This window comes from Frieseomelitta varia, unplaced genomic scaffold (genome assembly GCF_011392965.1).
Source record: "Frieseomelitta varia isolate USP_RPSP 00005682 unplaced genomic scaffold, Fvar_1.2 scaffold_292, whole genome shotgun sequence".
NCBI lineage: Eukaryota > Metazoa > Arthropoda > Insecta > Hymenoptera > Apidae > Frieseomelitta > Frieseomelitta varia.
This window is the reverse complement of record NW_025110026.1, coordinates 109031-129082: the sequence shown is the minus strand read 5'-3', so window position 1 is coordinate 129082 and position 20052 is coordinate 109031. Positions and strand designations below refer to the sequence as shown.

Sequence of the window (20052 nt, the reverse complement as noted above, 5' to 3'; positions counted from 1 at the left end):
ACAGTCAATAAAAATATTGTATAATATTATTGTTTGACGTTTAAATATCTAATATTTATTAATATTTGTTATTATATTGTATAATGATAACTATTGATAAATATTAAATATTCAAACGTCAAACAAATGACAGTCAATAAAAATATTGTATAATATTATTGTTTGACGTTTAAATATCTAATATTTATTAATATTTGTTATTATATTGTATAATGATAACTATTGTTAAATATTAATTATTCAAACGTCAAACAAATGACAGTCACTAAAAATATTATATAATATTATTGTTTGACGTTTAAATATCTAATATTTATTAACATTTGTTATTATATCGTGAAACAATTACATTTATAATATTACGGGACATCGTCTCTGTGTTTTGCAGCAAGTTATTGAAACCTTACACCGTACGAACGGTCAACGTGTCAGTTTCCACGTCACGTAAACCGACTGTTTTTCTCCTTGGACGCGCTTCTGCCGTTAATTCTCTTCTGGAAGCTGGGAGATTAAGTACCCTTAGGCCTCGGCGGGCAACGTTGATAAAACGAGTTAAAGTTGGCCTGATCGGTCCCGAAATCGAGCCAGGCGCCGCTCGGGAGGAATGCAGGTTACGCGGGTTGTCCTTCTGCCGAACGTGTCCCGTTATCTGTACAACTCTGCGCCCAACCTACACGTGTCTGGCATCGTCAGACGGTGAAAAGACGGCGGGAAGAACGGTGGAATCTTACGGGGCAGGTTACGCACTTTCCACACTTTTGTCATTAATTATCATCGGTACGTGCGAGGCTGGTCGTGTGGTGAAACCGAGCCAGTCGCTCGTTCGACCTTGCCGGAGTGAAATACGCTGGAAACGCACCCTCCTCTCGCTCTTGATCGCTCGCTTGGAAAACTTCGCCTGTTCCACGTACCTCGATCGTTGTTCGAAATTTCTCAACGACGTCAAATTTCTTTCCCTCTTTTTTTTTGCAACAGTTTCAAGTGCAACGTAGTTCGTGTCTTTCCTTTTCTTTTTTTTTCTTTTTTTTTTTTTTTTTTTTTTTTTTTTTTTTTTTTTTTTTTTTTTTTTTTTCTTTATGTTTAGTGACTGATTCACGTGCTTTCAGACAGACACACTGTTGTTTCTGGGTGAGTTTAGTGGTGAATGATCGCACAGAGATGATTCTGGTGGAATTGAAAAGTGTTTGTTTGTTACTCCAGGGTATTAAATAAACAACACAGTCGTGAAAGTCTGGTGACGAAAAGTAACGCAACTTTTGAGAAAGTATCATTTTCTTAATTAACAACATGTTTGCAAAACATGTTTCATTACATTACATTTGTTAATATAATATTAATATAATATATTAGTCATGCTTTACTATATTATATTACGTTATATTTGTTGATATAACATTAATGTAATATATTAATCATGTGTTTTACTATATTGCAGTATATTACACTTGATAATATAATATTAATATAATTCATTAATCATGTTTTATTATATTACATTATATTATATATGTTAATATAATGTATTAATCGTGTTTTACTATATTATGTTATATTATATTTGTCAATATAATATTAATGTAATATATTAATCATGTTTTACTATATTACATTATATTACATTTGTCAATATAATGTTAATATAATATATTCATCATGTTTATATTTGTTAATATAATATTAATGTAATATATTAATCATGTTTTACTATATTACATTATATTGTATTTACCAATATAATATTAATATAATATATCCATCATATTTTATTATACTACATTATATTATATTTGCCAATATAATATTAATATAATATGTTCATCATGTTTTATTATACTACATTATATATTATATTTGTTAATATAATATTGATATAATATATTAACCATGCTTTATCGTATTATATTATATTATATTTGTTAGTGTAATATTTTAATAAGATTAAATAATTTAAAACAATTAAATATTTTATTTGTTATATTTATTAATACGTGGAGTCAATTAGTGTAAACGACTAGTGCAAATATCCTTCAATATTGAAACTGTCAATCCATGGAACAGTTTAGTTACTACTTCTAATAATTTGAATGGTAACGTTGTTTGTAATAATATTTTTAATAGTTTTGGTTATTGCATTCTAACAATTACGTTACAGTGACCCTCTAATAATGATTAAACACTTTTGTTGACTAAAGGTTTTGTTAAAAAGGAAAAGATATTTTCATAGATATTTCAAATTGTTTAATCGAAAGTATACCGATTAGATTGTAAACTGTTCATGTAATATTTGTATTCTGGTATTTCATTGTAGTTAGTTGATATTGATAGAGAATAGTGAATATTTAAATCGAGATTCGATCAATTATTGACGAGTGCAAATTGATTAAAAAGAACAATGTAACTTGAAGTAAATTAACTCAAATTATGAAAATCAATGAGTGAGATTATTCAAAAAAATTGATGTAGAATTGTCTCTGCACGTTTTTGTAGCGAAGACTCGAAAGTCAAGTTGTACCACTTTCGTCGCAAGAAATCGATCTACAAAAAATTTCAAGTTATTATTATTACTATTGAAGAAAATGTTAGAAATATATATTATTATTTATTTGACGATGCTTCTGACATTTATTTACTGAAAAATATAAACAAATCGAAACAAGGAATTACAAAGTCTATTCAAGTGTATAAAATTGATTTGGTTGTATAGTAAGTTGGTTTGCATCCAGATCGTACTAACGCGTATCATTTTGTTGATTAGTTTTCAGAAATTTTCGTAGAATTAAATAATTTTGGAGATTTCGTCTTTTCATCAAAAAATTGTGCCTAAATAATTTGTGTATCTCTACATTCTTCGAGTTGTATATAATTACCTGTAAAGGACATCTTTCGCATACTGAAATGATTAGTATTTTGTTATTGGCAACGCGATAAACTTAAATCGTTTCTGTAATGAAAAATAGTTCTCTTCATATCATCAACTATATTCTCAATTTCATGTTGTACATTAAAAGTTATTTGTGATTAACGAATATAATTATAAACAATATTTATCCATACTGTGTGTTTCTCTACTCCACGTGGATGAATTATGTATTCTCCAGTACATACTTTTAATATTATATTTAATATTTAATATTAATTATATAATAAATATTATAATATAATAATTATGCATAATTATTTTATTTGCATAATTATTAATATTTAGTATTTTGAAAAATGTAACAAATTCATTATACAACCTAACAACTTTATTATTATAATTATAATCAGAGTAAGTTTTATTCAATTTACTGTACACATTTTTCTCAGATTCTGTTTCTATGTTTTTCCGAACACAAGCGCGAGAAGTATTGTCGCTATATTTAAATTAAGATAATACACAAGAACCATAAAACATTCGAAATCCTTCCTTTTTCTGGATTAATTTGAAATTTGACAGGCACATACAGACTCTAATGACTGACTGTACGCAGTGGCTATGAAAAATATTGACGTACAACCTTGTTTTCCAATGAACCGTGTTTTTGTGAATAGACTGTGAATTCTCGTGCACTCGTGGGCAATTTGAAAGCGTAAAAATTAAAAAATGCTCAACATACCAAAAATATAGTGCTTTCTATTCATTACATAATGGTATTTGGTACATGCCGGTTTTTTCACCAAAATTCTATTCTTTAAATTATATTTGCAAAAATGTGAATTTTCGTAAAAATTCACTTTGATGATTCCACGTTGCATTTTTCACGGTATCAAATAATCGTAGTTGAACAGGATGTTTCGCAAATCGTTGGCACAACCGGTCAGAGAATAATTCCACATGCAAAAATAAATCAAGAAAATAAAAATTTTTCATAGTTTAGTTTCCAAAAAAATTGAGTTTAAAATACGACAAATTTTGTTGAGCAAATTTGCCAACGCAATGACCCCAAGGTCATCAGATTTCACTTTAGATTTTTACCTAGTCATATGAAAGAAATAGTGAAGAGCTCCCAGAATAATGAAAATTGTTTGTAAGTATGAAGACAAAAATTTCTTCGTCTTTCTTCATGCACAGATTTTACAAAATTAAAATATCTAAAGCTAATCAGTTTTTCGACATACGTAAATTAATGCTTTCTTTTAGAGAATTTAAAATTTAAAAACAGTGGAGCAGATCTTGAAACCTCTGAAATACTTTTCTTCACAGAAAAGTTATTATTTCTATAATAATAAACAACTTTTGTTAATAAAGTAAATTCTTGGAATTAATTATATCACAATATAATATTTATTGCAATATGATATAGTATGATGTTTGAATTATATTTCATATGACATTTTCAATTAGATAAATTATTTATTTTAAATTACTTTACTCATTTAATTTTGTATGAATAAATGAATAAAGTAATTTATTGTAAATAAATTATATATATATAAATATAAATATATATATATAAAATAATTAAATTAATTGAATATTCAACTGATTTAGAAAAAAAATATATATATATATTTTAACATAAAAATATTAATTTTGCAATAACCATTTATAAATCTGAAAATATATAATTTTATATTAGATTATATTAAAAACCTTTTATATTAAAAAATCTTGAAAAAATATATTTTTCAATATATACTTGTGTGTTTAAAAATTTGTTCGTTCAAAGCATATGTACATCATATTTAAATATGCTTTGGTTTAATTTAAAAGGTAGGTTAGGTTTCGTTTCGTTTGGTTAGGTTTGGTTTAGAAGGTTTGAAAATTATTCACTGAGAATCGTGTTGGTTATGATAGTAACTTGAATCACTTCTGTGCGGTTTATGCTAACCGCAATAATTTATTTTATTGACAGTGAGCAAGGCTTAATAATCAGGAAGTCGTATTCAAAATAAGAAGAGTAGTAATATAACGGAATAGAAATTATTTTTCTTCTATTTTTTTCTATCATTGGAAAATATTTCTAGTTTAGCTGCTCATCTCAATTTTGGCTATTTCGTTTCTATTACCGTTGCTTCAAACAAGAGGTTCATTTTATCATTAAAACAAGAAATCAATCGGGAAAGATAAAATAAAAATCGAACGACTTATACAGTGATTTTATTAATCATTTGTGATTCAATTTTATTTCAGGAAATCTTTCGTTCAAAATGTCACGAAATCGATGGAATTGTTCTCTGTGAAAAAGTAAGTCGAAAAGAAAGAATAAAATTTTTTCGTACAAAATTTATTTTCCGAGAAAATCAAATATATTTGAAAATTTGTCAAATTTACTTGAACGTGGCGATTTCTGACTCTAACCCTAGAAGATTATTTATACGTGAAAACGTGTAGAATAAAACATTTTGTAAGATGCTTCTCGTTCTCGAGAAAATCAAGTTTCAAAATTTAGTTTGAAGTCAAGAAAGTACACATGTACCAAGACAATTTCTAACAAAATAGTTTCGAAATAGTTCAGAGTCTATTTTCTTGAAAAAAAAATGAACAAATTTTATTCTACGTTTTCCTGTTAATTAAATGTTTTTCAAAATGGTCAAAATGACCAATTTATAATTTTTAAAATGTTGTACATTTATAACAATGTATTTTTAGAAACACGAACCATGTATATTTTGCGACTTAAAATATATAAACAGAAGCTTGTATCGTTTGTTACATTATAAATTATTCTTTTCTATCATGTTTGGAATCGGTGAACAAACCAGTATGCTAGATAAATTTTTTCAAACTCGATTTCCTCCAAAACGAAGCATCTTGCAAGAAAATTCGATTCTTTATTTTCGACTTACTTTTTCACGTAGAATCTCGCTTGTACCATCGATGTTGAAACACTCTGTATATTCAGATTGATTATTCTTTGAATTTCATATTTTGTACATATTATACAGTGTCGCAAAAGTAAACGGTTAATATACTTACGAAAAAAACGTAAATCTGCAGATAGAAAGAAAATGTTATTTAAAATTCGAGATCAGACGCTTTGTTACAAAATTATAAACAGTGTGAGCATGAAATGTGTATGTGTGTGCAAGTTGCGATGCATTTTTCATTACATACGAAAGTTGACTGTCTGTTTCTTTAAATATGTACATGCTTTTTAATCATGTACTAGCAATTTCCTGACATTGATTATAATAAATAATATAATAAATAAATATACATAAATAAATAAATAATAAATATAATATAATTATAATATAATAAATAAATAAATAAATAACAAGTATAATATAATATAATTATAATATAATAAATAAATAAATAACAAGTATAATATAATATAATTATAATATAATAAAGAAATAAATAAATATAAAAAATATAATATAATATAATTATAATATAATAAAGAAATAAATAAATATAAAAAATATAATATAATATAATTATAATACAATAAATAAATAAATAAATAAATAAATATAATATAACATAATTATAATATAACAAATAAATAATAAATGTAATATAATATAATTATAATATAATAAATAAATAATAAATATAGTATAATATAATTATAATATAATAAATAAATAATAAATATAATATAATAAATAAATAAATAACACAATAAAAAATAATTGCCTAGTATTTTTAATTCGTTATTTCGGATTGTTGATACAAATTTTCAATTTCTTGTTTCGAATTGTTGTTTTTATATTTGATGTCGATGAATAATAGAATTGATAGCATTATGAAATTGAGAATTTTCAAAACTATGTTTTTAACCTTCTCTATGTTAAGTTAAACTTCTGTTGAAGCATTATATAAATAATATAATAAAATAAAATAAAATAAGTATATATAAATAAATAAATAATAAATATAATATAATATAATTATAATATAATGAATAAATAAATAATAAATATAATATAATGTAATTATAACATAATAAATAAGTAAATAATAAATATAATATAATATAATATAATAAATAAATAATAAATATAATATAATAAATAAATAAATAAATAAATAACACAGTAAAAAATATTTGCCCAGTATTTTTAAATCGTTATTTCGGATTGTTCATACAAATATATATAAATAAATAAATAATCATTTGTTTTGAAATTCTCCGTTAGTGAAATGGTCAATTGGTAAAGAAAAATGCGTACAATTTTACAATTTCGTATAATATTTGTTTATAATTCTGTAACAAAGCTGACGAACTTTAGAAATTCTTTTTTTCTTTTTTTGCTCGTAGTGGAAGCACAGAGGTGGCAAACGGTGAGTCGATACTCTAGAAAATGACCATTGACCCGCGAAAAGAGCAACAAACTTTCATTTCTCGATTTTATTCCCCGTTGAGCGAAATGTTTCATCCGAGACACTTAAACCATAAATTTCGAATTCGAAACGCGATATGATCGAACACTCGAGGCAATTCATCTAAAATATTCTCGTTCGCGCAATACACAGCGAGCGTGAAGAACATAATCGTCCAATTATTTCTACGATTCCTAACCAAATGGCCTCGAAAATTTCTCGTAAAAGTCGAGGAGCGTGAAAAGTTAATTGAGGAGCAATGGAAATACTGGTTTACGAGATTTGCGAGCAACGAACCACTTCTCTCGAGACTAAAGTGACAATTCACCAAGATTGAAAAAAAAATTATACTTCCAACATTTTTCTGAAAAGTAACGAGCACTCGTACCTTTATATACCGTTTCGTATGATAACATACCAATACTTACACTTTGAAAGATTTTTCAGTACACGTAGTCGAAAAGAAAATTGGTGGGAAATGGATTGTATAATGAATTCGCTCACTAGTTTGAATATTAACACTAGGATTAGACGATCAAAGTATAAAATTTTCATCAGAGACGTTAATATAAATGAAACAGAAAATCTTTATGGTACACAACAGAATACACAAACTTTTATTTATGTATTTTATGAAGGATCATTCAAGTCTCCAAAAATATACATTATATATATATAACATATATATAATATATAATGTTTCGTATATATAATATATTATATATATATAATATATTTAATTTAATATATAATGTTTCATATATATAATATATTATATTTAATATATAATGTTTCGTATCTATAAAATATTTGACAAAAATATTCGAATGGTCCTTTTGACCATTTTGGTAGTTTTAGTGTTAAAGGTACGTATCATGGAAACTATAGCGGAGAATGTACATAATTTATGAGTAAAGCTAAACGAAGGAACAAATACTTACATACACTTGTATTACTTGACGACAGAAATAGAAATTTAAACGATACAAAATCGATATAATATGAAAAATATAAAATATGAAAAGAATTATTTTCTATTACTGGATTCACGATTGTTGAACGATTTCAGTTTACTGCGTCATCAACGATAGAGTACTAATCATTCCAAAACACGAAAAAAAGTGTTCTTTACATATATAATATGTGATATAATACTTAATATAATAATTATTTATATGTGAATATGTGATATTAATATATAATATAATAATTACTTATATATTTACTATATAATACATTGATGTATTTAACAATAATATATTTAATATTTAATATATAATTTAATAAATAATAAATATAATTTATATATTTAATATATAATAAGATAATTTATATTTAATTTAATATATAATGCATTAATATATTTAACAATAATATATTTAATATTTAATATATAATTTAATATATAATAAATATAATTTATATATTTAATATATATATATAATATAATAATTATTTATATATTTAATTATAACATTAGTGCAGATACACAAATTGTATAAAGGAAATCTTTAAAATTTTCATATAGAATAATCAATCAAATAATACACGTTAATATCATCATTATGCAAATTTTACACAATATAATAGATTCAGAAAGAGTTCAAACTGTCAACTTTGTACGTTGTTATATTTTTGTTTGTATTTTGTTTAACTGCGATCAACGAAAATTTATATACAATGAAATTCCCCTTGCAAAATGAAATCAATCACTTTGAGTATCGAATTTCGAACGTTTCCTCTAATTTTTTTATTTAAACAACAATCCACAATTGAAACGTCGAAACATTGAGACAGTCATCTCTCGGACATTTGCTAAAAGTTAACATGCGAATTAAATATTAATCCACGACATGGCGACTGAAAAAGTTCCAAGAGTTCTCTGAAAAAAACGCAAAAGCTACGAGTTAATTATTAATCCGCGAGATGAGAAAACTGAAAAAAAAGTTATTCTTCGGTGATTTTCTAGAAATTAACAGGCACAAAAGGTAGATATTAAATGTTAATCTAGACGAGACGACAATCCAGCAACATTGAAAAAATTATTCTTCGGACAAGCACAGAAGATATGAATTAAATATTAATCTACGCGATGACAGCAGCAGGCGAACAGGTGAAAAAAAATCATGTCCACGAAACGGAAAGGCTGTGGAACTTTTTAACAAGTTCTGCTTAAAACATGGAACGATAGAACTTTTTTTTTAAAAGAACGTTCTCACGTTATATAAGTTCCAACGAGAACAGATAGAGAAACGTTCTTTAGAAATGAAAGCTTCGGTTTGAATAGATCTTGTAAAAGTAAAAATTTCTTCTTCATTGCACCGAATGAAACGTTGAAATGTGTTCCAATCCAATTGCAACAAATTCTGAATGTTATTCAATGAACAATACCAAACAGTTATCAGTTGATGATCTAAATATGTTATTTGAAATATTCACGTGGATAGTTTTGCAGTTTAAAGTTTATTTGGATTTCTCTATGGGATGAACAGTTGGGAAGCTAAAAATGTTACTGAGCAATTCACAGAATAGTATAAATATTTACAGAACAGTATAAATATCTGCGTTGTCACATCATCATTTTGGCTAATTGAGCTGTTGTTACGTTTAATTCAAATTTTCAATAATACGATGTTATTAACTTGCATGTGATCATTGTAACTTCAACAATAATGATTAAAATGAAATTAAAATTATTTAAGCAATTGTTAAGAAGGAAAGTTGTCGTCTAATCTGTCATGCTAAACGATTCGATTGTTTTTACACATTTTCTAAACCAATTGACACATTTCTACAAGTGTCACGAATTTCATTTGTCGTAATAGTATAAAATTCCGTCATTTTATTATACAGGGCAATAAAATGTCTGAAATTTTTGGGAATATTCAGTTTGCAAAATATGTTAACATTGTAGCACTTGTTTACAATGACAAGTGATCTGTTTGAAAATAATTGAATTTTTTTAAAATCAAAAGATAATTTTTTCTATTTCTCAAAATTTCAAAGTTTATCTTTAGTATCATGATTTTTTTTTTTTTTTTTTTACCCAGAAAAATTTTCATCGATATATTTTTGTTCGTATTTTCTCAAGGGAAGAAGCAAAACATTCTTTACAATTAGTATAACAATTTTTCACAAGTATATTGACACCAAAGTCGTTAATACAACGAATTTTAGATTTTTATTCTTTCTTTTATTGCTTTCTGTCAAAATTAATATTGACTTTTGTTTAGACAGAAACACAATTATATAAATTTAGTTTAATTATTTGTACATTTTGATATATAAATTATTGACATGTTAAAGATTGTTTCAGTGTTACATAGATTGTTATATTCACAACATAAAGAAGAGGAGAAATTACTGCAGTTGAAGTAAAACTTGTTATATTGAAAATTAATAAACCTTTAGAATAAATTTTTTAATCGAAACGGAATGAAAAATTTTGCGAATTTTGCATTTGGTGAAACTAGAAAAAAAACATCAGTTTCTGTTCGTAAAAAAAGAATCATGTTACTAACAATAAGGGTAGCACTTTTCCCTACAAGAATTGCATAGAAACAGATAAAATAAATAATTTTAATTATTTATTTAAAAGTTTGAAGATTTTCTTTAGAAATAGAAGATAATTGTTTAATTCCCAAAATTTCAAAAACTTCCATCGATGCATAATGCAATGATTTAACGCAACAGTGTTTTATGTAAATGAAAAATATAAATATTATAAAATTGTGCTCAATTGTACCAACTAATTTTTGCGTAGATTATCATGTTCATAAATAAATTATTATATTTGCAATGTGAGAGAGAAAGAAAAAAATTAACTGCAATTAGAACAAAACTTTCCTTCGTTGAAAATTAATAAACCTCGAGATAGAAAATTTTTGAATTGAAATGCACTTTTTGCACTTGAAAGTAAAGAAACTGAAAAAAAAAAGCTAGAATAAAACTAGAATGATTTCAATTCATGTGTAACAATAGCGTTACATCATGGGATTTCAAATTTACTTTATATATTTATATTTTCTTTGTTATTTTATTATATATTTTATATTTATATATTTATATTTATATTTATATTTTTATATTTATTTTTATATTTATATTTTTATATTTATATTATTATATTTATATTTTCTTTGTTATTTTATTTTATTATTATATTCCATTTTTATTATTTTATTTTATTATTATGTTTCATTTTAATTATTTCATTACATTTTATTTTTTTTATTATTGATATTTATATTTATATTCTTTTCATTATTTATTTTTATTATTTTTATATTTATATTTATATTTTTATATTTTTTTTATATTTATATTTATATTTTTATATTTATATTATTATATTTATATTTATATTTATATTTTCTTTGTTATTTTATTTTATTATTATATTCCATTTTTATTATTTTATTTTATTATTATGTTTCATTTTAATTATTTCATTACATTTTATTTTTTTTATTATTGATATTTATATTTATATTTTTTTCATTATTTATTTTTATTATTTTTATATTTATATTTACATTATTATATTTATATTTTCTTTGTTATTTTATTTTATTATTTCATTACATTTCATCTTTTTCATTATTAATATTTATATTTATATCCTTTTCATTATTCTCCCTAAACAAAACGAAACGAAGCAACAACCGTTCATCCTTCCTGAAAAATTCCAAAATCAACGAAACGCACGAAACAACTAACTAACCTAACAAATAACAAATTGCTTTGCAGAGAGAGAAATCGCCAAGGCAGAAATCGCCACGGGGGCAAAGTTACGCGTGAGAGTGCCCTGAATCCCCGATCATGAACGAGCGAGCAACAACAACCGGTGGAACGCGCGACGAGCTGGAGAGGAAAAGAAGAAGAGGACAAGAAGCCGGTTGGAGGCCGAACGATCCGTGAAACTCGACTCGCACGGCTGCGAGAGAAAAAGAGACAAGGCAACTCGGATTCGTTTGTTTCCACGCGAGGAACAAATGTCGCCGACAGTTGCCTCGATCCTGACGCTGTCGCTTCTGCTGGCGCTGCCGTTTCCCGCGGCGGAAGCCGGCGAGATCACGGATCTCTTCGCGCTCGTGCGAAACACGCTCAAGTATTGGCGCAGAGTCTACCAGATGTACGAGGAGGAAGTGACTCTCGGTTATTGCTGGGCCGAGTATCTTCTTCGTCGCGAACACTACGCAAGAAACGCCAGCCAGTTCGTCGATCCGGCCAATCTCGAGTTCGACAGTTTCGAGAAGGAGCACGCGTGGATGTTCGCGGTGCAGGGCCACGGAGCACGCGCCAAACGATCGCAAACTTGCAAACTCGGAACGAGGTGCGACGTAGGAGAAAAATACGACAGGAAGTCTGTGAAAGAGCGGACTCGTCCACAGTTGAAACTAAACTCGCGAGCCAACGAAACGAGAACGATGTTAAAGGGACTTTCGACGAGTATGATCGATTCAAATCCGAACGAATGGAGGACCAACGAAGGCGGAACGAGGCGGGAATTAAACGGGCAAGTTGGCGAAAGATTTCTTCGGAATCTGGCGCGTCGCGGCGGACGTTCCAACGGAATACCGAGACCCACGGACATCCGGGAAATTTCGAAGATCGCCCCGGATGCCTTGGCAAGTTCGACCAGTGCCTCGGGATCTAATAAGACCAAGTTTAAATTGAACGAGTTACGCTCGAGGAGGGCAGACGCGTTTCCCAAAGACACGCGCCTCGCGAGCAAACGTCTCGTCGTTTCAACGCCGGGCCTCGTCTCGTCCGACGTGGCGAAACTTGAGAATAGTTGGCTGGGAACTCTTGGCGAGGTGAAAGTTTCATCGAGCGGGCAAAGAATCGGCGGATCGTCGCGATCGATGAGCTGTCGTCAGGCGATCGTCGCCGATGTCGAGAGGACGATTTCGTCGAGCGAACGATTTGTAAACACGCGTGGTAAACTTTTGTCACGCGTCGGACGAACGACGTCTCGAAATTCGAGGTCGATAAAGCACGAACCACCAGTCGTCGAGGGAGTCTCGAAATTTCGCGCGTCGTCGAATCACGTCGTGCTCCCGGAAAGTCTTCCGCTTTCAACCACGGTGAACAGAGGAAGGAACAGTAGCAAACAGTCGTCGATTTTCGTCGATGGTCAGCGATTCGTGGTGGATTATGGCAGTCGAACGACGACGATCGAGGCACGTGAACTGGCCACCGCTCACCTGATGCTTTTCCATTTTCAACGAGTGTTGGCCGGCTTTCTCGCGACCTTGGGGTTCTTTATGAACGTGGGCAGACAGCTGATGGACTACGTGGACTCGAACAGCGCGCTCGCTTGCACCAAGGACTACGTACTGGGCAAGGCTGTGCATTGGATAGATTCGTGAATCGAGAGGTTTTAGACGTTCGATTCTTAGGACTGAGCTGATCTTTCAGTTTTTCATAAGATCGCCTGGTGGATTATGTGTTAAACGAACTATTCGTCTCGTAATACATAATAGGGTGGCCACTGAATTACTGAAAAGTTCGAAAAAGTCACAACTTGTTCATTTTCTTTTTTATTATCTTTTTCCGTGGGTTGTACATCCTTTGGAGATTAAAAATACTAAAAAAAATCCATAAATAATAAAATAATAAAATAATAATCCAAAGTAATAAAATAATAAAATAATAAAATAATAATCCAAAGTAATAAAATAATAAAATAATAAAATAATAACCCGAAATAATAAAATAATAAAATAATAATCCAAAGTAATAAAATAATAATCCAAAATGATAAAATAATAAAATAATAATCCAAAATAATAAAATAATAAAATAATAATCCAAAATGATAAAATATTAAAATAATAATCCAAAATGATAAAATAATAAAATAATAATCCAAAATGATAAAATAATAAAATAATAATCCAAAGTAATAAAATAATAATCCAAAATGATAAAATAATAAAATAATAATCCAAAATGATAAAATAATAAAATAATAATCCAAAATGATAAAATAATAATCCAAAATAATAAAGTAATAATCCAAAATAATAAAGTAATAATCCAAAATGATAAAATAATAAAATAATAATCCAAAATTATAAAATAATAAAATAGTCCAAAGTAATAAAATAATAAAATAATAATCAAAAATAATAAAATAATAAAGTAATAATCCAAAATAATAAAAAATTAAAAAAACACGTGTTTGTAAAAGTTATTTTTGTTTTATATCATTCAGTCTTTCAGTGACCACCCTATACAATATCGAATCACTCTCCTCGTGGTTATGTGAATTATAGTTTGAAAAAAAGAATTATAGTTTGAATGGTGAATTATAGTTTGAAGAAGAAATAAATTGCAGTGCAATTTGGTAGGATTCTTCAATTTGAAAGAAAATAATTCGTAAAATCATATCACACATTAATGTAAGATTATATATAAGTTAACATAGTATAGTATATAGATCTAAAGGTGGCTAACTGGCGACTCTTGCCCCTACTTTCGCCAGCGCCATCCCCTCCACTGCATCGATCTCTCTATTGCATTGAGAGTGTCGCGACCACAATATTCGCGTTAATTATACATGTATACTTTACTGTAGCTACTAAAATTGAAGAAAGATAAGGTTAAATTAATGTCTACCTGCAAAGTCTGAAAAGAGAATCACAAGGTAAAGAGTTAATAATAATCTTTTGCATTTTTTCTTACAAAGGAATTTTTAGGCAATATTTGCGTAATTTCTTTTCCTCTTTCCTCTTAGAAAATTACTGGACTGAGACTGTCTTGTAAAGATCAACCACCACTTTGACTTTTTGAATGAATTTTGAAGAAACATCGAGTCTTGTGGAAATTGTACGCTTTTGAATAAAAAGTCAGTGGCAAAAAAAAGAAAAAAAAAAGTTCTAGTTACGTACAAACTAAAATTCATTTTTCTTTCCCAGCTGAAACATGAAGATAGTTTACAACAAAACAATCTTGGCCATTTTGTAACAAAAATGACGAGTATTTTTGTACACCCAAACGCCTTATTACAAATTTTATTAGTCTCGCGTTTTTGTATCCTTAATTTTCTTTCATTCTCTGTCATTTTTATTTTAAAAACAAGTGCGAAAGGACATTATCAATCCCCAATTGAGATTGGAAAACAAGCAAAGACGTGTAGAGAGAGACGAAGAAGAATTGATTATGGTTGGATTTTGAGAATTTTTCCTTTTTCAATGGACTATAGCAAACTAAGTAAGTGGGTACAAATGAGGTAAACGAGGGTTTAGGTGTTGGATATTGGGTCAGTAAATGGATTTACCGAGGTGAGTCACGAGTGTTTGTTCCATTTAACCTGCCCTGTTTTTTGTCCTACTTGGGCAATGTTTTTCGTACATGTGAAACTCGATCAAAGCATGAAAAACGCGTGTACTTTATGAATAAATCTCATGACGAACCCTAGTCACAGGTTTGAGGTTTTACTTATTAAACCACAGGTGCGTAAAAATATTACATTGTAGTAGTTATTATCATTGTACGATTAAATTACATTTTGTCTAATTGAACTTGGTACAGATTGTATTGCAATTTACTACTACAGTTGGTATTGACTTCATTATATTAAAGATAATTCGCAAAGATTTATTTCGAAACCGATTAAATTACTTTTGTATGTATTTATTATTAGGATTATTCGCTCAAGGTTTTCACTCTAGACGTGAAATGTTAATTAAAACAACGAAAATGTAAGTCAAACGTTAAACAGTTAAAATATAAATACGATAACAGAATACACAAGTGTTAAATAATTTTCACTTTTATCGTATGCGAATATTTTTTTTTTTAATATCAAACATATTATTTATCATGCGATGCTGAACGCATTTCTTTCAAACGAATGTAAAAGATGGTCGTTAAAACATAGTTATCTATAATGTATGCTAATTGTGCGTCAATTAAAAAAAATATATATATTTTTCTATTTTTGCATTCAATTAGAATTATCATTAAATTACCCTCTTCTTGCACGAGTCCAAACAATTATTCTCTTCTATTTCTTGCGATATCGTCACTGTACAGGGTGTCCATAAAGTCTCTGTACAATTTCAAAAATTTATTACAAAGGCAAATGAAAAGACAGGTAAGTGGAAATTATTACAAACTGAGACGAATATATTCAAGTTTCCTCTGCCTTATTTAATATACCTCTATACGAGCACTATTAGTTGCACGAAGCACATCAAGACGGTACTCGATTTCTTACACGATCGATAGTTTCCTCAGATGTTCTTGGTCGTCCATTCCTCCCTTTATCGAACACTGTCCCTGTCTCCATAAATTTCTCGTGCCATGCACAAATTGATGGACGTGACGATGGATCTCTTGCATACTTGGTTCTCAAGTTTCGCCGAGTCTGCAGACCCGATTTGGTTTCAATAAACCATGACACGCACTGTGCCTTCTCTCGAGGAATAGCCATTTTGCAAGGGGTTCGTTTAACAGTATCTTATTCATCAACAGGGTACCTGAAATGCAATGTGATAAAAACCTTGATGAACCACCGAGTACATGGAACAAATCTGACGGAGATGTCTCATCAATTGCCTGTGTAATAAATTTTTGAAATTGTAACATCCTGTATTATATTAATAATCACGTGACGTAAATAATACCGTTTAACAGGCTAACTTCTTCAAAAGACTTCATGATTACTATCGAAATAGAAGCATTATTGCACACATACCTAGAAATTAACTCTCCCTAGGGCAAAACTCCCTGAAAGGTGTCTTCATATTTCTCGTTAACCTTTGTGCCAATTTGACGTACTATTTTTTTTTTCTCATAAAATGTTATAAAAAAAAAAAAACGAAAGTTTCAGCATAAAAGTACGGTTACAACTGACGCGGCAGCATCATGTTTAATTTTCCTTTGTTTCGTTGAAAAAAATCTGAAGAAGAAATTCCGAGTCTCTAATTTGACATACGAATTGAAATTTTAACCGGTAAATTTTTATCTTAGCTTTTCTCAATTTTAGCTTGATTGATTCCTTATCTTAGTGATAAAATTGGGGAAAACAATTAAACTGTAAATTTACCTTTCAGCCAAACTTTTTGCTACAGAAGTAAAAATTTGACTGGAACTCGGAATTAAATATTCTATCCTTCAAATTCGTTATATTAATTAAAAAAATTCTATTGCGTGTTGTATAATTCATTTCATACAATTGTGTTATAATATAATTGAATTATGCATAAACTCTCTTATTCTATTATCTATTTATTATCTATTATAAATTTCATTATCTAGACCCATGTTCATCCTGGAGAATCGGAATTTTCCAGATGTGTAGTATTTTCACAAAACTACAGTAACTATAATAGTTTCTTAAATGTTCGATTATTAAATTATTAAATATCACACGAATTTTACAATACCGTTCTTGGAAATTTAACGAACGCTGTGTTTATGTACTAAACACCATGAACAGTGAGCTGTTGCTCACGTACAATGGCTGTAATGTGGTTTATGGCTTTTGGGCGATACGAGGAAAATATATGGATCCTGGCTGCTTATCTGGATGATATATTAGTGACACATAATAGCGATGACTCTGAATAACTATTTTGTTGTAAAATATCGTATTATTCCTCTCGTGTTCAATTAAGAATTATCTATTCTTATATTAAGAATTGTAGTTGTTATTTTTAAATAACATTTAAATATATAATAATAAATTATATTCTAAATTTTTAATTGTATTTATTACATCTATATCTTGAACAGAATAAATAGTAATAGATCTATTCTTATATTAACAATTGTTGTTTTAAAAATAGATAATAATAAATTATATTTTAAATTTTTAATTACATTTATTATATTTATATTTTATTGTTACGTTATAGAAACAATACTTCTAATGGTTTGCAGACAAGTGTTGATATTAATGTCGTATTGTTCAGTGACATTTTAGTATTTGTAAAAGTATACAAAAATGTAGATTAAGCACTAAAGGTTTTAGGATCTGTCAACACTTTTCTCATATTGTTATTGTGCAATTCATTACTCGAAACTGCATTACTTTTTTACGTAAGTAATAAACTAATGTTTAAATACATTTTTTTTAATAATATATACTACGATACACTAAATATATTACAATAAAGACACTGTAAAAAAAAAACTAGGTGTATCAATATTTTTTTACACTCTTAGAAATAGAAGAAAAATGAAAATAAGAAAATTACAAGTTTAAAGCTTTGTTCGTCAGTTATTGGGAATCGTTTGAGAATCAACTGAAATATCTCTGAGATTATGTGAACGAATATATTGTAGGTCAGCCTAAACGAGAGGGTAAACAATAATCCTCAAACCCAGTAACACATGTCGGAAAGCTTACCCCGTACAAGTTGTAGAGAAGAAGCTTATAATATTTGCTACCGTAAACGATTCTGCATACTGTCCTACAATTCCACAGGGAAAGTGACATTTTTATTAGTTTTCTAGAATTTCTAGAATTAACCACTTGCCCGCTGGCAACTGATTGCGGACCGTAACGAGTGACCAAACCATATATACAATAATTCGTCGCTTTCCTTTCGAACTCGTCGGTACGATATCACAGAAATGATTGACAAGTCATAAATTTATTATTCGTTTTGCCTGAAAGCTAGAGAGAAAATATTGTAATTTCGGGGCAAAAAAATTCTCGACGTGCGTGGCACGTCATTCCAGCGCAACAGGTTAAGCCTCGATGTTCTTTCAGAGATATTTTTGAACAAACAGGTTTAATCTTTGTCCGTTTCTAAATATTATGTTAATCTGACATAATTTGCTGAACAAAAAAAATTGTGCTGTGTTTTGCAAGCTGTATTTGAAACGACAGTGACATTTGTTTTTCTTCGTTTTACTAACAAAAGGATATAATAAATTTCGAATGTTGAAGTTAGACGACAAAATGTAATTAGAATTATAAAATGCTGATATCTCGATTATAGAATTTTCTGATATTCAATCACAAGTTTTAAAGGGTGATTGTAAAAGAGAGATGTTGAGAGGTCGCGAAACAAATTTTTTCAATGTTTCCACACAAGTTTGAACTTTTACAATTTTTCAGAAAAAAAAGTATCTTAATATGATTACGATTGCCGACAATTTTTCGTGGTTACTGATACAATTGTACTCTTCGTTACAACGAATTTGTATTTAATAACTTTGCAAATTTTGCAAATATACAGTCTCTTATAATTTTGTCCCGAATTTAAATCTTAAACATCTTTGGAAGCGGATAAAATGTCTTTCAGACGATGATATCATCATTATTTTACTTCACCTATTTTATCATCCGTTTAATAAAGATACCGTTCGAAAGATTGGCAATACAAACGTTACATCGAATGTTGGCCACTCTGGTTGTAACTAGACACTCTTCTGATGATGTGTTTGGGTAACCTCTTGCGCTAGTAACTGGTTTACGGACCATAACGAGTGACCATGCGACAATTGGTTTCTTTCTGAACTCGTCGATACATCACTGGATAGAACTATTACCAAGAAGTAATAAATTTATCATTTGTTTTGCCTGGGTTATATTTCAATATACTTAAAACTGAGAAAATATCGCAATTTTCAGCCAAATATTCTCGACGCGCGTGACACGTAAGAGGTTAAGTTCACTGCAGCTACGACTGAATTGATTTGATTGAACTAATAAATTTACTAAACGAATAAGGAAATAAAACTTCTTTTTTCCCCTTGTCGGCGATTTTCCTTGAAATGGAATAAAAACGAGGAAATCTCTAAATTTGTATTTGCACTTTGAACAAATT

General features: G+C 28.5%; 1 protein-coding gene across 3 annotated transcripts; it reads left to right on the top strand.

The window, feature by feature from the left end:
* The first annotated feature begins 653 nt into the window (after positions 1–653).
* On the top strand, positions 654–13887 carry LOC122529543. 3 transcript variants are annotated; one of them, XM_043655783.1, is made up of 2 exons: positions 654–738; positions 12008–13887. In XM_043655783.1, exon 2 carries the CDS (start codon positions 12253–12255, stop codon positions 13630–13632), a length of 1380 nt encoding a protein of 459 aa, XP_043511718.1. In that variant the 5' UTR covers positions 654–738; positions 12008–12252; the 3' UTR covers positions 13633–13887. The 3 variants fall into 3 exon arrangements, with proteins under 3 accessions (XP_043511718.1, XP_043511715.1, XP_043511717.1); XM_043655780.1 differs by lacking the exon at positions 654–738 and adding an exon at positions 756–1128; XM_043655782.1 differs by lacking the exon at positions 654–738 and adding an exon at positions 1997–2087.
* Positions 13888–20052: the final 6165 nt, after the last annotated feature.